Raw genomic sequence first — 20,204 nt, 5'->3', positions numbered from 1 at the left:
AAATCATTGATCCGTGAAACATTGATCATATGGAAGAAAGTATGTGACACAAATTTATGATAAATTTCGCTTAATAATCATGCATAGAATTTTAATTGAAAAATGTCCTGTAGAGTTTTTTGACTTTCCATGCATCTAATTTGAAGAAGGTGTTCTAATTCAAATGTGAACATCCATGGATCAACGTAATATTGTTAAATGGTCCAAGTAAACAATACTCTCAGTTCTTTGATTCTGTAAAAGTTTTATTTGGTCGGACTCGAGATTCTAGATGTAAAGGGGGATTACCTTCCGTGTATCATTGAGGAAGTAGACGACTATGAGGAAATAAGTAACGGTACAGTATTACTTGGGAGGATACCAATATAAACGAAATATCTGTGATTTATGTAAAAGTTATAGTGAGCAAAACTGTTTAAAGTTTTTGAGTTGTCCCATATTAAAGTTTGTTTACACTGCTAACAACGTTAAGGAAAACGACAAAATCAGCTGAAAATGGGACACAGAAAACTTCCTTGATCATTGATATCTTTTTCGTTGTTTGAGAGTTACCATATCTGTTTTTGTTTTTTACACATCTGTCTTATGTAATTCCTGATCATGCCGTTGTGATATTCGATTTCTCCCCCACTAGATTGAGTGGAGTGACCAGAGCGTCATCCTGGTCATTGCAGAGTCATGCCTCCAATAGTAGTGTTACCAGACTTAGATGTGGCCAAAGAGGTCAACGAAAATGATGGCCATGTAGAAATGGACTTCTTGATGCCAAATGGCATCTTCATACCCATCCGAGTGGACTTCTATGACTCCATAGAGAATATCAAATTGGTGAGTACAGTGTCCAAGAGTACAATGTATATAAATTCCTAGTTAAGGTAGGTCGCGGGTTTACTTTTGTCATCAATTTTGGTACACAATTTCGACGATTCGAGCGGTTGTTTTGTGCACATTTGATTATGACGTCAGTTACGTCACAAAGGCGACGTTGCATTGTTTCCCGTTTATTTCTTTGAAAATTACTTTAGCAATAGAATCTAGTCCGTAGGAAGCGTAGAAAGTACATGTTATTGTCCGTAATTGTATTGTCGTAAATGTATGAACCAAGAGTATTATAAGTTTGAATTCAGCTCTGATTATATGTGTAATGTATAAGAACAATCTAATAAAACATAATAAATGCGATGCAAAATGCAAGGAATAATCTATATTGTAAATGATACTAAACTGCTAAAGGTCAATCAAAATGAGTTAGTGTTAAATTAAAGATATGGCATGCAAATGAAAGTAACCGTAAATTGCTAAGCCGAAAAATTGAAAGGCTGCATGTATGCACGCATAATTTGCAAAGACGGGAAGGTGCGTAATGCACTATGTTTGCTCTTCACAGCCACGGAAAAAAAAACAAACTTGTTATTTTTAGGATAAAATCAATCCTCGACACTAAAAACGGATGAAATTTAATTACATGCTTTGTCTTCTTCCTTTTTTTTTTTAATTATTATGTATTTGAATCTGATAAAGTCGTTCTATATATGCAGGCTAGCAAGGAATTGCTTTATCATAGTGAAATGCATTAAACATGTTAAAATAAATTTATACAAACACCCGGCATATCGGACCTTTATGACACTCTAATCAGATATTAATATACTACATGTATTACGAAATACAAGTATCAAGTACAATTTTTTCTATAACAAAATTAAGCTGTCTGTGTATAAGCTGAATGCAAGTATTTTACATTTTGCTGATGAAAAATTGATAAAGAAAAAAAAAAACAAGAAAGAACAAATGTTTGAGAGTTCGGACTATATACTGAATTGCGATTGATATAAAAAAAAAAAACATTGCCGGTAACCCCCCCCCCCTTCAGTATTGGGGTGGGTTTTTTTTTTTCTTTACCGATTTCGAATGAAGTGATAAAATTCACGTATTATACTTGAAATCTTAATAATGAACTTGAACATCTTAACATGACTTGAATTAATCCCAGTGTAGTCGCTGCATATTAATTCTAATGCTTGAAGAATGTTTATATCAATATACCGTCCATTCTGACTTCGTGGACAGAATATGAATTTAATAATACTAGAGTAGATAAGTTGCTGTTCTTCCTATCACATTAATGCAAGAAGTGAAATGCTAAATAAAATTACAATGTGCATCTATGTCGCCTTTTAGATCTTGTATATTCCAAATATAAAGATACTTATATGTAAACGCGATTACGTTCAATATATGACGTTTTAGTCATAAATAACGCCATAAATGCAACATTTTGGCAATATAAAAGCTATAACTTTAAAATTATTAAGCAAAAAAACTAGCGAGAAGACATATTGATTTTTTTACCTCAATAGTTTTAATTTTACCTCATCTTGATATTTTAAAATTTTTGAGTAATTCGTCAACGTCTTTAAAAAGTTATCTGACCTTTTCTGAAGAAACTCTTTTGGTAAAATTGTTTAAAAAACGTCATTTTCCTATATATTTCTATAGTAAAGCGTAAAAATAGTACTGAAAACTATACCGCGTTTACAGTAATATAGCATTAAAACCACGTAGGCAAATTTAATAAAAATTTCAGATAATATGCCGCAAATTCTAAGGAAGATTATATCAAATTTTCAGGATATGTTTTCTCGTAAGAATTTTTATGCAGTAAACCCGAGACCTACCTTAAATGTTGTTGATATGTACAGTGTATAAGGACTGTTGTTAAACCTTTTCATCTTGTGCAAATGTAATGCGCCTGTAGATTTATTTATAATTAAACAATTTCTTTGTATTTCAGAATTTATACCAGTAATTTGATTTTAGTTTATGTTGTATCTTAGTATGTTAATTTAATGAGCTTCAGGCATGAAAATAACCTAATTAAAATTAATTTAGATGTTTCTAATCCACTTCCACTTTTCAAACATCTACGAGGGGCATTTCAAAAGTTCTGGCAACTGGGTGTGCGGTAAATTAATGAGCGTCAATATCATAAATTAAATTATATCAATCCCTCAAAATAGTCTCCGTTGACCTGGACACACTTTTTCAGTCTTGAAATCCACGTGGAAAATGCTGCCCTATAGTCCTCTTTCGGTATACGCTTCATACTCTGGAATACGGCACTTCCGACTGCATGACAACTTTCAAATCGCCGTCCTCGGAGGGCTTCTTTGATAACAGCATTCAACCAAAAATGGCATGGAGCTAGGTCAGGACTGTAGGGTGGATGTGGTAAAACGGCAATACCATTTTCCTTTAAATATTTGGTTACTACCTCTGATCTATGGGCAGGTGCGTTGTCATGGAGGAGCTTTATTCTTCTAGTACTGGTTGTTGGTTGGGTCGTTTTATAGTGCTCTATAACCTGAGACAAGACATTCTCTGCATAAAATTGACCAGTAACACTGCTGTGTTCTGGAACCGGAACTTGAGCAACAGGGCCTTTAGAATCAAAAAATAAGGCGTACATTACTGTCCGGACAGACCGCTTTCTGTGTGCAATTTGAGGCCTTGTATCATTTTCACCGATCCAAACTTTATTATTGAGCTTAGTTTCCGGTTCAAAAAAATATATCCATGTTTCATCACCAGTTACAATCTCATTTATTCGCCTTTGGTCACAATCTTCATAAATTGTTAGTAACTGTGAAGCCATTTCTACCCGGATGCGCTTTTGCTCTTCCGAGAGAAGATGCGGCACCCATTTAGCACAGACTTTCCTATGCTTTAAGTTTTCCTTTAAAATACAAAAAAACTGCTGACGAATTAATGTTAGTTAAGTCTGCTATTTCCTTAGCTGTATATCTAGCATCATCAGCTATCGTATTTTGAACAGCGACGATTTCTTTTCGCCATATGCACAAACTGGACGCCCCGAACGGGGGCCATCTTCAATTGATTTTCTACCCTCTTTAAATTGAACTACCCATCTTGCTATTGCTCGATATCAAAGAGCATGCTCTCTATATACTACATCTAAATTGGCTTTTATTTCTGTTGCTGTAAAGCCAAGCAATGAGCGAATTTTTGCAATATGCTCTTTGCTCAACAAAAAAATTGTTCTGCTAATCAGTCATTTTTACGCCCAGTATACAGAGTATACCTAATTATGACGTCAATTTAGCAGACCTATACGTCATTTTGAATGTAAAATGACGTCACTACTAATGCATATTTGCCTAAGCTTTACAGTGGTATCAGAGTCATTTTGATCCGTAACGTAATTAAAATTTTATATACCAGTTGCCAGAACTTTTGAAATGCCCCTCGTAACAATGTCCCATACCAGGTCACATCAGAGTGACCTTTCAATTATCGATATAAACATGAAAACTATGGCCAATTAAATTCCAGCTTCCATATACATTTAACTCAAAGAATTAGTTTTATGTTTACATTTCTGATGCTCTGTAGTCTGTCTTACATAGATTTAAGTTTATTTTGGCATAAAATAAATTTACCGGGTATACTTATCCACCATTCCTGAATAATACAAACAAAGATGCACAAACAGCCAAATACAGAAATCCTATGAGACACTTTCATGAATGCATGTACTCTTTGGGCATTTAGGTATACATGTATCTGTGAAAAAGTAACAGAACTAGCTACCGGCAAAGTTTTGGGCAGTAAAAATTTCATTGGCTAAAGGTTGCTCATTGGCTAAAGGTTGCTATGACATGAACCCACATGGGATGTTATTAGGAGTTTGAGAAGTGGTGGGGGATTCAGAACATCTTAGATTGGCATGAAAAACATTTACTGTATACAGGGGTTTTTTTGCCCCCTGTTATGTTGCCCTTTCACACTTATAAAAAATTTTGCCCTGTTTTAATATTGCCCAGTCACAGTTCTGTTTAAGAAATCATACTGTCTTCTTTGAATTCGCCCCATCTTAAATTCACCCACTTGTGTCTATAGGGTGAAAGGGGGGAAATAAAACGGAGGCAAAAATTTCCCTGTATATAGTATTCGACAGAGATATTACTGTGATTGCATGTACATTTTTTGTATGTTAGTGAATTTACATGTATTTGTTGTAAATCTGTTGTAAGAAACTATGGAAGGAAGCAGAAAACTATCCATTATTTAAATCTCTCAAAAGAATGGAGAATTATTGCTTCACTTACATCAACCAACAAGGCCAAAAGGTCAGTTTCCAACTTCACTAATCTTAGTAATTTCTGTTTTTGACATTTTTCATAAAAATAATAAGTGTTTCATTTTAGATCTAACATGATTCCATGAAAGCCTATAGTAGGGATTCACACATTGATTTAATATACATGTAATTAATTTAATTTAAAAGTTAACAGCTAGCTATTTTTAGTCAGTGATATATATTTTTTGGCATGATTAGTATTTTTACAAACCTTTCACTAGTTGTATATAAGTAATAACAAGAATGTTAACACATTAAAGAAAGGAATTCAAGACAAATTTTGGATTTCTTTTTACAGGATGAAATAGTTGATGAAGACATGATGCTGAATGAATTCAAGATAGCTGCTCGTTTTCTAAAATTAGTTAAAAAGAAAGCTGATGATAAAACTCGATCATTGAGTAAAAGCACAAATAATCTAATTGGAATGAAAGGTGAGATATGATGCTGCACTTCATAATCTCTGATCATTTCACAGAATTTGCAAACTTCATATTGGATACTAGATTGGGAAATTTATGTGATAGTTTTATTTTCGCTTTGGTTCATAATTTGTAATTTTTCTGTGAAATTAAACCCACTGTGGATAAGATTTTCAAATTGTCAAATTTTTTACTATGGTGTAATTTCACATAAAGTACATCCTGTTTTTCTCTTATTTGATTACCACATATTTTATTAATGTACAAAATGATTGCATACAAGTTTTTCTTTACAATCCTGTCTTAGGTCAACAATGCATCGATCATCAAGCAGAAGTGTCTCATGACATCACAGACTTTCGCAGGACCATGTCTGCTTATTGCAAGGATATTGTCAATCGAAGGAACCAGGATTTATCTGTAAGTCACCAGTTTTCATAAATCCATGATTGAAAGTCATGAAATAGGAAAGAACTATATGTGGTAAAAACATATCCCCCCCCCCCCCATAAAAGGCAAATTTTTAAAATCTGTAGAAATGTACACAGTTGTTCATATTGTATGAAAATTCTATATTGACAAAAATTATTATAGTTTGGAAGAATAGATTATCGTCATTACTTGTTTTAGTAACGTCACAAACTATTTGAATTTTCCATTATTTTCAAGATAAAGGATTAAATGGACGAAATTTTTTCAATTTTGAGTTTAGAATTTATTGAGCACAAGCTTGCTCCAGAACAATATTCACATATTTGATTGATATTATAATTCTTTACATATGTGATTATTAAAAGATAAAGCTGGGGCAGACTGCACTTGATGACTTTTAATTTTATTTCAAAATATTGACATAAAATACAATTTTTTCTCTCAAAATCATTAATTAAAAATTTTAATTTACCTCTTCTTCTTGACGTCATACACTGTATCTAGTATATGGCATCATGGCTGTTGAAAACAGGTAATGCTCTCAAGTCTGCAGATCCCCCCTCCCTGGTTTAGAGCATAACTATAGATTTCTCAAAAGTTTGATTTTGGGGGCAGATATTGGTCATTACCAAATATAGAAATGGACCTAAAGTTGTTGTATTTATTAATGAGGCCATGATAAAAAAAAATAGCTTTGTTTTCTTTGAAAAGGTACCCTCTAGTCCAACCAACTTTACAAAATTTCAATGATTAGAACAAATATTTATTTATAAATTGAACATTAGCATTAACATCATAGAAAACATTTGAACTTCTTTGAATTTTGGCTTTCCAACTCAGAATTTTGGAATCATTCCTCCCTCTCTCAAAGATTAAGAATACTGTAGCCTTAAGATATACTGGATTACAATATATCCATAAAATACAAAAAGAAAATGTTAAAAAATATGACAAATCTATGGTTTTTTCCCTGAAAAACCTAAAAGCCAAAGTCTTCCATAAACAATTTAGATGTATCTGTGAATTAATGATCTTTAAATTTTGGAGTTAAAGTCTAAAATAAGGATGTACAGTTAACTTTGTTATCTCAAACACTGATATCTCAAATACCAGGGATGTGTCAGAGTGATCTAGAAGTCCCACTTTTTCTTTATGATTTTTAACCTGTTATCTTGAGTCTTTCGATATTTCAAAGTTTACTCTTGGTCCCGTCAAGTTTGAGATAACGAGGTTTGACTGTATGTAAAACCAAAGAAATGAGATTTCTGCAAAATTAGAAATGGGATAGCTGTAAAGCTAGAGAAAATAACTATAATTCATTAAATTTTTTTCCCTTTTTTAACAGGGATTTTTGAGGTTTCAGTACAAACATCCAGTAGGAATCCTGAACCATTCAGTGTTACCTGATTACATTCAGAACAAGTTAAAAGAGGGCATGGTGCTGACTATCCATATAGAGGAAACAGGGGTAAATTTAAATGCTATATCTGTAGGGTTTTATGTGTATGAAGTAGGTAATTATAGCAATAGAAAGTCTGACATACATTTATGTATAACATAAAAAGTTGAATGCTGGAAATGTGTGGGGAACAACAGATTCTCTCGCCAGAGCTCAGTTGATAGAGCATCTGACTATTGATTCAGGGGGGCCAGGTTTGAACCTGGTTTGGTCTGTCCCATTTCTTTCCTCTTCAATTACATATGGTACCCTGCAAAACAGGTGAAAGACCAGCCAGGGAAGAGCTTGGTTGGTGTTTTTGGGGGGGGGGGGGCAAAACCTTGAAGGAGGGAGGAATGTGGCATTCAGGCAGATTTGTTTGCCTGTAGTCAGATAGAGCACCTGACTATTAATTCAGAGGCACGGGTTAGAATCCTGGTGTTGTCTGTAGCATTTCTCTCCTCACCGATTAGGCATGTAACAGTTACCAAATATTGGATTGGTTTTCTTTTAAAATTAAAAAAAAAGAGCATAAAGAGAACAAAAAAAGTCCAGTGAATTAATGCATGTAATTCCACAAAGACATCATGTACATATATATTACATGTAAATGCACAATAATGTATAGATTATGTTATTGAGTAATTTTAATATCTTCATGAATATGTAGATAAAATGGTTACTTTTTTTACAGGTGATTTACACAATGAAGATTGAGGCAGATAAAATTCCTAATGATCTGATTGCCATGGCACTGGAGAAATGGAGGACCAACACAGGTATGCAGAATTTGAAGGCTTCCGACTACATCCTGAAGGTTATTGGAATGGAGGATTACTTGTATGGGGAGTATCCACTAAGATCCTTCAAGGTTAGGTTATATGTAATTTGTACTACTTTGTCACATGTAAGGTTTGTACATATAGTATATTTAACTATGTAATTTGTATTGAGCATTTCTTATTTTACATAAGATAAACATTGGTTGTTTAAAATATGCTAAAAAAAAAAAAAGTATGGTCAAAATGTTGATTAATGATGAAGTTAACAAGTTAAAACTATTCCATGCTGAGGTGTCATCCAGTATCCAATGTTTTATGGATTGATTTACCCAAATTGATTATCACAGGCCTGCTTTTTGCCAAGCAGCAAGCAAAAAATTATTATGTTTCAGGAGTTGATAGGATATACATGTATATAATACTGTAATACTTGTGTTCTATTCATCACTATAATGTTAAACTCTAATTCAGTACATATTCCGATGTCTACTGAGGAACATTGCTCCTGCCCTGTGGCTGAGGCCCAAAAGTAAAGTCATGGGTAAGTCATTTCTAGAGCAAAAAAGTTTCTTATTTAGTGTTTAAAGTGCTAATAAACAACCATAAATATGTCAACTTTGTGCAGATTTTAATATGCAACTTTATGAAATTTAAGATACATTTATTAACTTTTTTGAAATATAACAGATTTATGCATGTGTTATTTTCGTACAGAAAAAGCTAATGACCTTGACCACAACCCCTCCCGTCCTCACCCTGAGCGGCCATGTAAGCCCAGTCTACGAGGCAGGAACAGCATCACATCGTGGGACATCCATGTTAACTTTAAACTGACTATCAACACTGTCTCTAAAATCATTGTGGATGATAACAGCAAGGTGCTTTATAATAGATTTTTTGTACAATGTATTTTGCGTATTTTACTTTAGAACTTGAGAGGGACATAAGCATGATTACCTAGCTTACAAGGTAGTCATATATTGTTTTATAAGGTATTTGACAGCTCTCACTTACTAGTTTCATTGAGTTTCACTTTGAGTTCAAAATTTTAGAAAAATATGAAGGAAAAATCCAAAGCTAATGTTCTCAAAAGGAAATATCCAAATGTGGTGTGAATTCAGCTTTGTACATATTTCAGTAAAAACTTAGTCTATCAGACTCATAACGTGGCCCATGAAGAACTCATTAAAAATTTTAGGGTTCTCCTATATGTATGTTGATTATTCATGTGAGAAAAATACAAATTTTGAGATGTGTATAAAGGTTAAGCAAATCATTTGCAACAACTGAAAGAATGACAGTACTACAGATACACATGGTTAGATCATGTAGTAAGTGTGGCACACTTTGAGGACGTGTGGACTAGTACTACATGTTGTAAACTAACACCATGTTGTACATGTAGGTCAGACTCTATGTGGGATTATTTCACGGCCCTGAGACACTCCGAATAGACCATACAAAGGACGCCTTGGTGTATTCTGAGACGGTGTGCTGGAAGAGTGAGATAGAATATGATATTAAAGTAGAGGATATTCCCCGAGACTGCAGACTCTGCTTTGCTCTCCATATAAGGAAAAACAAGGTACTTTATAGGGCTTAAAGCAATGATATCTGGGTTTTTAAGAAAGAGAATTTCTTGAATGAAATATGTTAAAATTGACTTTAAAAAGAGAGATAAAGGGATCATTTTGTTGAAACAAGTTTCATATACATGTAAATCTTAAAAGATAATGAGGAATTAGTTGAAAAAAATTATAAAAAAACTTATAGAGGTGTAAGGAGATTTTATATTTTTCATTTCTCATTGTAGGAATACTCGCTGCTGACATGGGCCAATATCCCATTGTTTGACTACAAATCCCGACTTCTGAAAGGAAATTATAAGTTACACATGTGGCCACGTCAGGAGCATATGGAATTGTATGATTCTTGTAATCCCATAGGTGAGCCATTCATCGTATGGTACTGTAAACCAACTTTTATTCACATGCTAGAAATATTGCATGTTTTGCAAGCTAATTTAATTCGCGAATATTAATTCCGTGAATCAATTATTTTGCTTTGTATTTGTAAAGAATGTTTCCTCAGTCATGCAAATTAATTGTTGCGGATTGATTTCAAACTTACGATTCTAGCTGGAATAAAAGATAACGCGAACAATAGTTGGTTTACAGTACTTAGTTATGTTACTATCATTTCATGTATGAATTTGTCTTTAATTAACATTTTTGAAAAATTAAAGAAAGTTGTGCCTTATAAATAACCCCCAAAACTCTATGAGCATACCTTTCATGAGTATTTTAACTCATTAGAAGAAGCTCTTATCTAACTATAAATACTTGTACATCTAATTGGAATGCTGCATTATTAAAAATAATAAAAAAGACGTGTAAGCAGATGAACCTTATATTTGTTATATTGTTTTTTTTTAGGTACTGTGGCTATGAACCCTCAGGTGGATCACTCTACCACCCTGGAGTTTACTGTCCCTGACTTCAAAATCCAGTCACACATCATGTATCCTCAACATGAAAAGGTAAAACTCAATAGCCAAAATAAACCTTAGAGGTAGCACATGAGTTTTATAAAAGATAGAAAATGGCATATGCAATATAAGTAATGCTGTAAAATAATTCTTAATATGTTGTTTCCATTGTAGGTTTTACAATGTGCAAGTGAAAACATGGAGGAGAAAGGAAAACCAGGGTCTCCTGTGAGTTTTATTCTGGGTCATCATACTGGGTCATCTTCTGTTAGCAAAATCTATCTTTATTCACAGTAGCCATTTTCTGAGAACAAAGGTGCTTTATAATAGCTGGAAATATTGCAGTTAGATGACATATATGTATCAAAAGCCAATAACTAGATATAAATTACTATAGAATTTTGATTTCTTTTCTAATTTTAAATGAGTATTCATTACATGGTGTACGTGTTAAAGAATGATTTCTTTAAAGGTTTTTGTTTTTATCACAGAACTGGCATCCCAGTAAAACACACATTATTCAGTTTGAGGAGGTGATGAATGATGACAAGGGAGGTAATCGTCAGCTGGCAGAGCAGGAAAAGAGCCTTATCTGGATGATGCGATACGAGATCCGAGACAACTACGACCACGCACTGCCACTTCTCCTGAATGCTGTCAAGTGGGACAACCACATAGATGTTGCCAAGGTCCATATCATTCCTGCTATCAGATAGTCCAATATGCTAAATAAAGTCATTCAGAGACATAATTATTTAAAAGTTCATTCCTATTTAATCAAATATTCCACATTTCCTATAATGCACATAAATCATTTGAAAGTAATAAAAGATTTTATGTTTTTGTACTGTACATATTATATTTATATATTTCATTTATTTCATGTACAAATGGATTAACTAATGTTCTGAATTTGACCCACTTATTTCAGATGATGGCCCTCCTCCAGTCATGGCGACCAATAGAACTCCAACATGCCCTGGCTCTGCTTGACTTCCACTACACAGACACAAATGTCCGAGAGTTTGCCTGTAAATGCCTTGAGGAACTCAGGTTTTTACTCAATTCTAATGATCAAAAATTGAATTACGGACTCTTGTTTAAATAGTGAATGCATAAATGTTTTGTGTTATGGTCCAGTCTGAATACTGTAGATTCCTAAATATATGCGAGGTATTAATTATTGCATAATTCCCCAAGAAGCAGCTCTCATGAAATAAAATTTATACTCGTTTTTATCTTTATGGAGCTTAAATCCATATAAAGTCTTTTGATCAACTGTCCACTTGTGAATTATTGTTCTCACGATTTTACATCTAAGAGCCATTTAATAGCGATATTAAGTACTCTCATAAAATAAGGAATCTACAGTATTTATTTTTTTGTGACATTAGAAGTCTCTTGACAGAACCTGCTTAGATGTACTATATAATGCAGTAGTTTTATGAACCTTACATTAATTCAACATTTTGTGTTACTTGATGATTAATTGACAAATATCATGTTACCTTAAAACAAGTATTAACAATAAGTGTTTTTACTCAAACATGTTTTTCTGTATAGACAGTTCTTACTAAATTCCTTGTCATTTTGCAATGGAATTGCTATGTTTTCTAACTCGCACTGATTATAAATGTTTGAATTGTCTGTAATGATGCATGCATTTTAATTCATGAAGGAATCTAAAGCATGCATATTTTAAATCAAAACCTATCTTTACATCCAGTGAATTTGTTGTCTTTATCTCCAGTGATGACGACCTGTCTCAGTACATGCTACAGCTAGTCCAAGCCCTGAGATTCGAGTCACATCTCATGTGTCCTCTCAGTAAATTCCTCCTCTCTCGAGCTCTAGAAAACCAACATTTGGGACATCATCTTTACTGGCTACTGAAGTAAGAAAGATACATATTTACACAAAATTTACATAAGAAGGGTACTCATGTTAGTATGTTGTGTTAATCTTTAACCTTCGGGTTATTTTTAAGATCTGAAATGCATGAATCCACGGTGACAGTTCGTTATGGTCTGATGTTGGAAGCCTACCTCAAGTCATCTCAAGATCACCTTATGATTCTCAGCAAACAACAGGATATTCTTATCAAACTATCTGCCTTTAGTGACATTGCCAAAAATCCCAATGTAAGAATTTACTTAGAGATGGCAAATTTATAATCAGTGATAGTTTTTATAAAATTGTTACTCATTCTACAGTTTTGTCTTATTTAATAAAACTGATACACATGTACACTATAATAAGCCTCATAATTCTAAGTATCAGTTTCAAGATTCTGATGAACAATATTATCTTGGTTTCTCATAATAGCACATTATAATATGTAACATTCTTTCTAAATACTGATGCTCCTACAGTTTTGGATTGATTTCAGTAACACTTGGCACATGTTTTAAATTAATCAAGATACATAATTCTACATACATGTATGTAAAACTAACATAAAGTTTTACAAGTCTTATTGGTACTTTTCCCCCTCAATTATGCATACAAGTACAAACTAAACAAAGCTACACCTGAGGCATCTGCTTATACTGTAAATGTATTACATTTGGCTGTGCATTCTATTAAGCCCTTTTGCAGAAAGCAGCTTCTGCTAAATTGAGTACATTGCTAAATGTCTTGTGTAAATATATTGATATAAAGCACATTCAGAAAGTGCTAATTCAAATCTATGCTAACTTGAAAAATCAATTTCTGCTCTATATCATGCACACAAAATAAATAAAGATGAAAATATTTTAGTGTTAAAAGACTACATCTTATTCATGTTGTATCGAAATCCATACTTGAGTTTATTTAATTTTTACAGAAAAAAATGCAGAAGAACAAAGATGATGTGAAGAGACTGATGAAACAAAAAATTGACATCTTGTCTGGACTCCACAGCCCTCTCACCCCTCAGATCTCCCTTAAAGATCTATTGTAAGTGTTCAACCCTCGGGAAAGTTATCAGTTCTTAGATATCACTCAGAAAAGTTGTCACCCCTGAGATCCCCCTTAAAGATCTACTTATCACCCTTGAGGTGTCTCCTTAAGTTCTGCCATAAGTTGTCACCCCTGAAATCTCTCTTTAAGTTCTGTCATAATTGTCACCCATGAGATCTCCCTCGAAGATCTACGGTAAGTTGTTAAAGAATCTCTAAAAATTGTCCTAAAGGAATGGGTAGACTTTATGAAGTTTCTGAGTATTGATTCATGTATTTGATTTCAATAAAGGTTTTGCCAAAATACCTTAAATTGAAAACTACTCCTCCTACTTTTTTGGGCTGATAATAAAACTTCAAACACAAGACCACACTAACAAAGAATCTTTTGTAAATGTAAAACTTAAAGAAGATGTGTTACATGTCAAAAGCAGCTTCTAGCTTGCATTTTTATAAGTTTCAGCTAGTAAAACTATGGTCTCTTAATTCAGTTTTAAATTCTGACAAAAATGCATTTTTTATCAGGATCACTTGCATGTAAATTCTGCTTGCACTTCAGAGGAAGACATGAACATTTGTAAACTGTCTTTCAATACATTACATTTTATAAAATCAAATATTTATATACATGTTTGTCATTCAAGAGTTGACAAGTGCAAGATCATGGACTCCAAAAAGCGACCCCTTTGGTTAGAGTGGACAAATGCTGACCCTAAAGGTCCTAATATTCTCATCATGTACAAAAATGGAGATGGTAGGTATCCAATGTAGAGCACATATTCTTTACCTTATAAGTCTATAACAGACCTGTCAACCTGGGATACATGATGTGTATCTCTTGAATTACACATGCTTTACTGATATATACATGTACATGTAAAGTTAAAGCAATAACAATTTAATTTGTAACGTACTTGAGATGATACACTTGATGTATGGACATTGTCACAGAAGTCTAAGCTGGATGTTGATCAAATTCCTGTGTCTCCAAATCACTAGAAATTCACTCATTGTTAATTAAACATATTTACGACCAGTAAATGAGAATGATATTCTCACTTCAGATCTTCGACAAGATATGCTGACCCTGCAGATTTTACAGATCATGGATAACATCTGGAAAAATGAAGGGCTTGATCTCAGGTAACATGCATTTGTTTGCTTTTATTTGTCATCAGGACTTGAAACAACTTTTATAAATTTTGCAAGAAAGATGAAATTATTTGTATAATATATAATGCCCACATAGGTATATTACATGTTTTCACTGAGGTTATTTTATTTTTATTTTTTATTTTTTCTTACTCTGTTGACAGGGTGAACCCTTATGGCTGTATTGCCACAGGGAGGGAGGAGGGAATGATTGAGATTGTGACAAACTCTATGACCATCTCCAAAATCCAAAAGTGGTACAACAAAGGAGCATTTGCCAAAGAAGCTCTGTATGAATGGCTCAAATTCAAAAACCCAAACGAATCTAGGTATTAATTTATAAAATCAGGCATTAAAAGTATGTGTGACCATTTTTTATTCAGTAGAATTTTTTTTACATTGTTGTACCCTATATGATTTTTACATTGTAGTCTGTCTCAGGCAATTGATGAGTTCACTTATTCCTGTGCTGGGTATGCAGTGGCCACATACATCTTGGGTATTGGTGACAGACACAATGACAACATCATGATGAAGGAGTCTGGGCAGGTAAAGACTTTTAAGGATGCTGAACTGGAAAAGTTATTTTAAAAAATACATGGGAGGGATGTTCCATCTTTCAAGTCAATTTTTTAAGCTCTTGCATATTTCTCTTTTGACAGCTTTTCCACATAGACTTTGGTCATTTCCTTGGCAATTTTAAATCCAAGCTAAACATCAAAAGAGAGCGAGTACCATTCATTCTGACATCACATTTTGAGTATGTCATCAAAAGAGGAGAAAAAGACAAGGAGAATTTTGACAGGTAAGTGGTAACATTTAGAAGTACATGTACAGCAACAAGTAATCTCCCATGGGTCCTTCACAAGTGGTATCAGTCTGCATTTTTGGAAACTACAAGGTTTCCACAGCAATACATATACAGTCTACTTCAAAAATATTGAAATTCAAGGGACCAACACATTTTTTTCAATATAACCACAATTCAAACTATGAGAATTTGGCCAATGAAGATGTTTTCTTAGACAGACATTAATTTTTTTCAGTTATCTAAAGAACATGTTTTTTCTTTCTTGTGATTTACAAGCATGTTTTCAAACAGCTGTTCAAAAGCACTGTCATTATGTGATCTGAGAATGGAGATACCCCTCAGTAATTTATTAATTATAAAAACACATAATAAAAACATATTAGGTGAAAATATATCTACTGACACCTTTACATCAATGTATATAATTACTATGTCACCAACCTTGATGACAACCAGCCATATATATAACTGTCATAAAAACAACTCATTATCATCTCAGTGGATGGATAATTTACTTCAAAATAAGTAATAATTCAATATGAGTGATTTCAATTTAACTGATATTTTATTGCAAAGATAATGAGAAATTGAGACTGGGGATTTAGTTTTACTTCAAAATAAACAATATTTCAAAATAAGTGATTTCAATATATGTGGAGTAGGCTGTACAATGTATGTAGTTTGTAAGAGAACTACAGCAGGTAAACAGAATATACACAAATTCTTTTTTTTTTTCTAATTATTGCACTACATGGAAGTACAATGTATTATAAAATTTAAAGGGTGATTTATCAAGATACAGGTACATGTTTTATCAATGATCATAATTATTGGTTTTTCATATGTTTTGATTGAAACCATTTATCTTTGGTTGCAGTCACAGATTCAAGATATTTTTCACATTTTATAGATTATAAACAATTGATTTTTCTTTCAATTTTTCCGTAATCAGGTTTCAACAGGTATGTGAGCGAGCGTACATGATAATCAGATCTCAAGGAGCTTTGTTGATCCGCCTCTTCATGATGATGCTGTCTGCGGGGATTCCCCAGCTGACCAGTGTCAGCGATGTAGATTACCTCAAGGACACACTGGCCTTAGATCTGTCAGAGGACGAAGCTAGGAAGAAATTCATTGACAAATTTAAAGAAGCCAAAAATAAGAGCTGGTCTACCAGTGTCAATTGGGCTATCCACAACATGGCACATAAATAAAAACAAAGAGATCAGATTCAGTAAAGAAAGGTGCCAGTATATGATCAGTACACTCAGAACTCAGGTGTGAAATGTAATATGTCTACAGCAGTGCCTTACACATTGTTCATGAAAAACTATAGCAGAGTCATGTTTCATAAGGGGATGTTAGGAAAATAGCTACATGTTCATGTACCACATGATATTTCTTATTTTTATATTACTAAGATATGGTGCACCATTGAAAAATATTTCCATTGATTACTTTGCATAATACATTGTCGATTTGATCATATTTTTAGAGATGAGGCAATCTTGCTTTTTTTCACATAATTGATACACATATACATGTACAACGTGCATAAAGAAAAAAAATAAAGGTCTTTTCCTCACAATGTAACTTGCTACATATATCATGCTAATTTATTGAGCCATAAAAAGAGCAACATAAAAACAAAGTATTAACTTAGCCACCTTTAAATTTTGGTATCCTATTCTTTGTAGCTCAGTATTTATAGTCTGATAAGCATCTAGGGTAATCATACATCAGAATACATATTTTATTCGAGTGAGTTTGATGACCCAAGAGTTTGATTTTATTTTTTTTTTTAATCTTTTGATTTTAATTTTAAGGCCTTTTGATTAATGGCTGAATTACATCATGTATAGTTACATGTATAATAATTTTTTTTTTTTTAGTTTTGGTTTTTGTTTGTTTGGTTTTTTTTTTGCAAATACCGGTAGTTTGCCTTGAAACTTTTCCTTTTTAAGAGACCATTAGCAGATTTTAAACAGCCACGATTGTGCCAGTATTTATTTCATGATTTCATTTCCTTAACATATTGTACAGTTACAATTTATCCATTTCTGTGTCAGTGCCATAACCATATATTTAAAATGAACTTTACTTTTAACCACCAATATACCCAAACCTTTACACTCCTGTTTACCATGAAATTAAAGATTTCTTGGTTTCTATTTCATGAAAACCCTTGATGGACATCTCTACAAACCTTTTGGATGTAAAGAAATCCAATCGCAGCCTATCTAAGATTTCTTAATTTAAATGATGAAGTCATTTGTATTTTATACAGTGTAAAGTATAATACTGTTTAAAAATATTTTGTACAATGCAATATTTTTTTTTATTTTCGTAGTCATTTTTTTAAAATTATTATTTATTCTACCATTGTTATGATCAAATATCATTTTATTTATTTCATGTTCTACACAAGACACGTTAATATGCAGTATTTTAACAATTACACACAAAGTTGAGATACAATGTATTTTAATACTGTTATTTACCGTCTTTGATTCAGATTCAATTGTTTTTAACTATTTTTGGTTCGATCTCTTTCTTTTTTTTCTCAGATAATTTAAATTCTTGTATTCTCATGGGCAATCTTGCAGTCAACCTAAATTTCATGTATATCTGTTCTTAGTTCTCTCAAATTTTGTTCTTTAGAATCTTAAAAGTATTTTCTTCTTGCCAAAGATTTCAATATATGATATATACATACTATATGACATTAAGAATTGTACACATGCAATGTAAATAATAAAATGTAGTCATGTATTTGGGTTTTTTTTTATGTAATGCCTGTTCAGTGTATTGATGAGAGTTTCAAATTTCAGAATGAAATGCTTACATTTTGATACATGTATAATATTATGTAATGTATTCCATGATGAGTATTCCTGGTGCTGTTTATATTGATGTTTTTATTTTGATGCAGATTTCACTTCGAGATCAGAACTTGATTCACCAAACTCTTACACTTGTAATAGGTATAGTATTGACAAGTTTATAAAATCATGATGTGGCACATTCCTTTTTTTAAAATCTGTTTTTTATTTATTGTTTCTGTGACCAGTGTAGTCATTTTGTTATATTTCATGAAGTTTTATTAATGCTCACTTTTGCTGGATAGACATTTGTCTCCTATTTTTAGCTTTAATTGATTTAGTTGTTAATTAAGACTACATCTAAAACTTGCATGCATCAATCTTTTTGTCACATTCCTATAACAATATTAATAATACATTCCACAGATTGTTTAAATAATGCTTCTCAATTGTTGCAATAAAAGTATGTTATATTTTATGTGTGAATTTTTTTTTTCTTATACAATTTACTGAGACTTCTTTCAAATTCTCAATAAAATTTATAAAATATGAGCATTTTGCCCACAGAATAAAAACAAAATGTATCATATGTCATAATGATATGAAATGAATAACGGCAGATCTAATCGTTTTCCAAATGATATTTGTTGGTGGCAGATCGAACAACTGTATCTGCAAAACACCATTGAGGTCAAGATCTAGTAAATGGGTTTAGACTGTATTGTATACATGTACATGTATATGGTGTATCTGAGCTGGAAAAATAATAATACGAGACTGAGTGTAAATATTAAAACATGATATATGTATTTTATGTTCAAATTAAAATTTTCTCCAATTTTGATCTTGAATAACCTCATGTTTCCATACTTAAATTGGCTATAAATTTGTCTGTTATTTAAATGTGGAATCGATAAATAAATAGGTTATTGTTTTAAATTTTTAACATCTTTGAAAAGCAATTGATCTAAATTGTGCAAATTACAGGAAAGTCCTACCTTTATATAAAGTAATAAATTGAAAAATCTTTTTAATTTTGGTTACCTGAACTTATCAAAATATACACCATATATGACTTTAATTTTTCATGTAATTTATGGCTATAATAGAATTATGTAGAAAATGAAGCATTTTCATGGAATTCAATTTGAAATCATGTTAAAAGTAACCCGTATACCTAAATTCAAGTTAGTATCATTTTAAAATAGAGGTCAGAAAGATATGAAAAACCATTTTCACAGAGACCTAGGGCAATATTGATACATTTTCTTTTTCTGAGATAGAAAAAGGTGAAATTTATACCTTTCTTCATTTTTCATTGAAAATGACATAATTTAAACTGTTCTCCTATTTACTTCAATTGTTATACAATCCATAGTGTAAAAAAAACTTGTTATCATTGCAAGACATCACTGATCACTTCTAATTTTATCATGCTTATAAACATTGGTACATGTACCTAAGGCTATAGATTAAAGGAAATTCGATTTCTCTAAAAACATATTTATTTTTGTACTTTTATGGGGTACAAATGTCAGCTTTTTATAAAACTGTTTCTGAGACTTCAAAGAACGTTGAATCATATTGAGATGCATGAAATGAAAATTGTTGCACAAAAAATATTTTGATTTCAAGCTTCATTTTGAAACTTTTTTAATTAAATAATAAGATCATTCCTGGCTGAGGAGCAATATCCTTAATTTCCTCATTTTTTGGACAACTACAGCGAATTACAAAATACCTGTAAAGTTTTC

The 20,204-nt window shown here is 32.3% G+C and overlaps 1 protein-coding gene across 1 annotated transcript; it reads left to right on the top strand.

Moving 5' to 3' along the window:
- Window positions 1-283: 283 nt before the first annotated feature.
- LOC133172393 (phosphatidylinositol 4,5-bisphosphate 3-kinase catalytic subunit delta isoform-like) lies at window positions 284-17,075 on the top strand. The gene is made up of 24 exons (XM_061307270.1): window positions 284-342; window positions 635-828; window positions 5,055-5,150; window positions 5,460-5,595; window positions 5,891-6,003; window positions 7,361-7,483; window positions 8,148-8,324; window positions 8,707-8,776; window positions 8,950-9,113; window positions 9,641-9,820; window positions 10,049-10,181; window positions 10,671-10,774; window positions 10,898-10,951; window positions 11,215-11,412; window positions 11,655-11,776; window positions 12,474-12,617; window positions 12,711-12,864; window positions 13,551-13,663; window positions 14,310-14,419; window positions 14,730-14,808; window positions 14,982-15,146; window positions 15,249-15,366; window positions 15,480-15,622; window positions 16,581-17,075. The coding sequence occupies exons 2-24, from the start codon at window positions 679-681 to the stop codon at window positions 16,840-16,842; spliced, it is 3,108 nt and encodes a 1,035-aa protein (XP_061163254.1). The 5' UTR covers window positions 284-342; window positions 635-678; the 3' UTR covers window positions 16,843-17,075.
- The last annotated feature ends 3,129 nt before the right edge of the window (window positions 17,076-20,204 follow it).

Source organism: Saccostrea echinata, unplaced genomic scaffold, assembly GCF_033153115.1.
Source record: "Saccostrea echinata isolate AGI-Se365-2 ecotype Australia unplaced genomic scaffold, CSIRO_AGI_Sech_v1 ptg000054l, whole genome shotgun sequence".
Classification (NCBI taxonomy): Eukaryota; Metazoa; Mollusca; class Bivalvia; order Ostreida; family Ostreidae; genus Saccostrea; species Saccostrea echinata.
This window is presented reverse-complemented; position numbering and strand designations above follow the sequence as displayed.

Coding starts and splice junctions, on each gene's coding strand:
- LOC133172393 (XM_061307270.1), top strand. CDS start 679: ATGCCTCCAATAGTAGTGTTACCAGACTTAGATGTGGCCAAAGAGGTC. Junction 9,821..10,048: donor TCCATATAAGGAAAAACAAG/GTACTTTATAGG, acceptor TTCTCATTGTAG/GAATACTCGCTGCTGACATG. Junction 10,182..10,670: donor TGATTCTTGTAATCCCATAG/GTGAGCCATTCA, acceptor GTTTTTTTTTAG/GTACTGTGGCTATGAACCCT.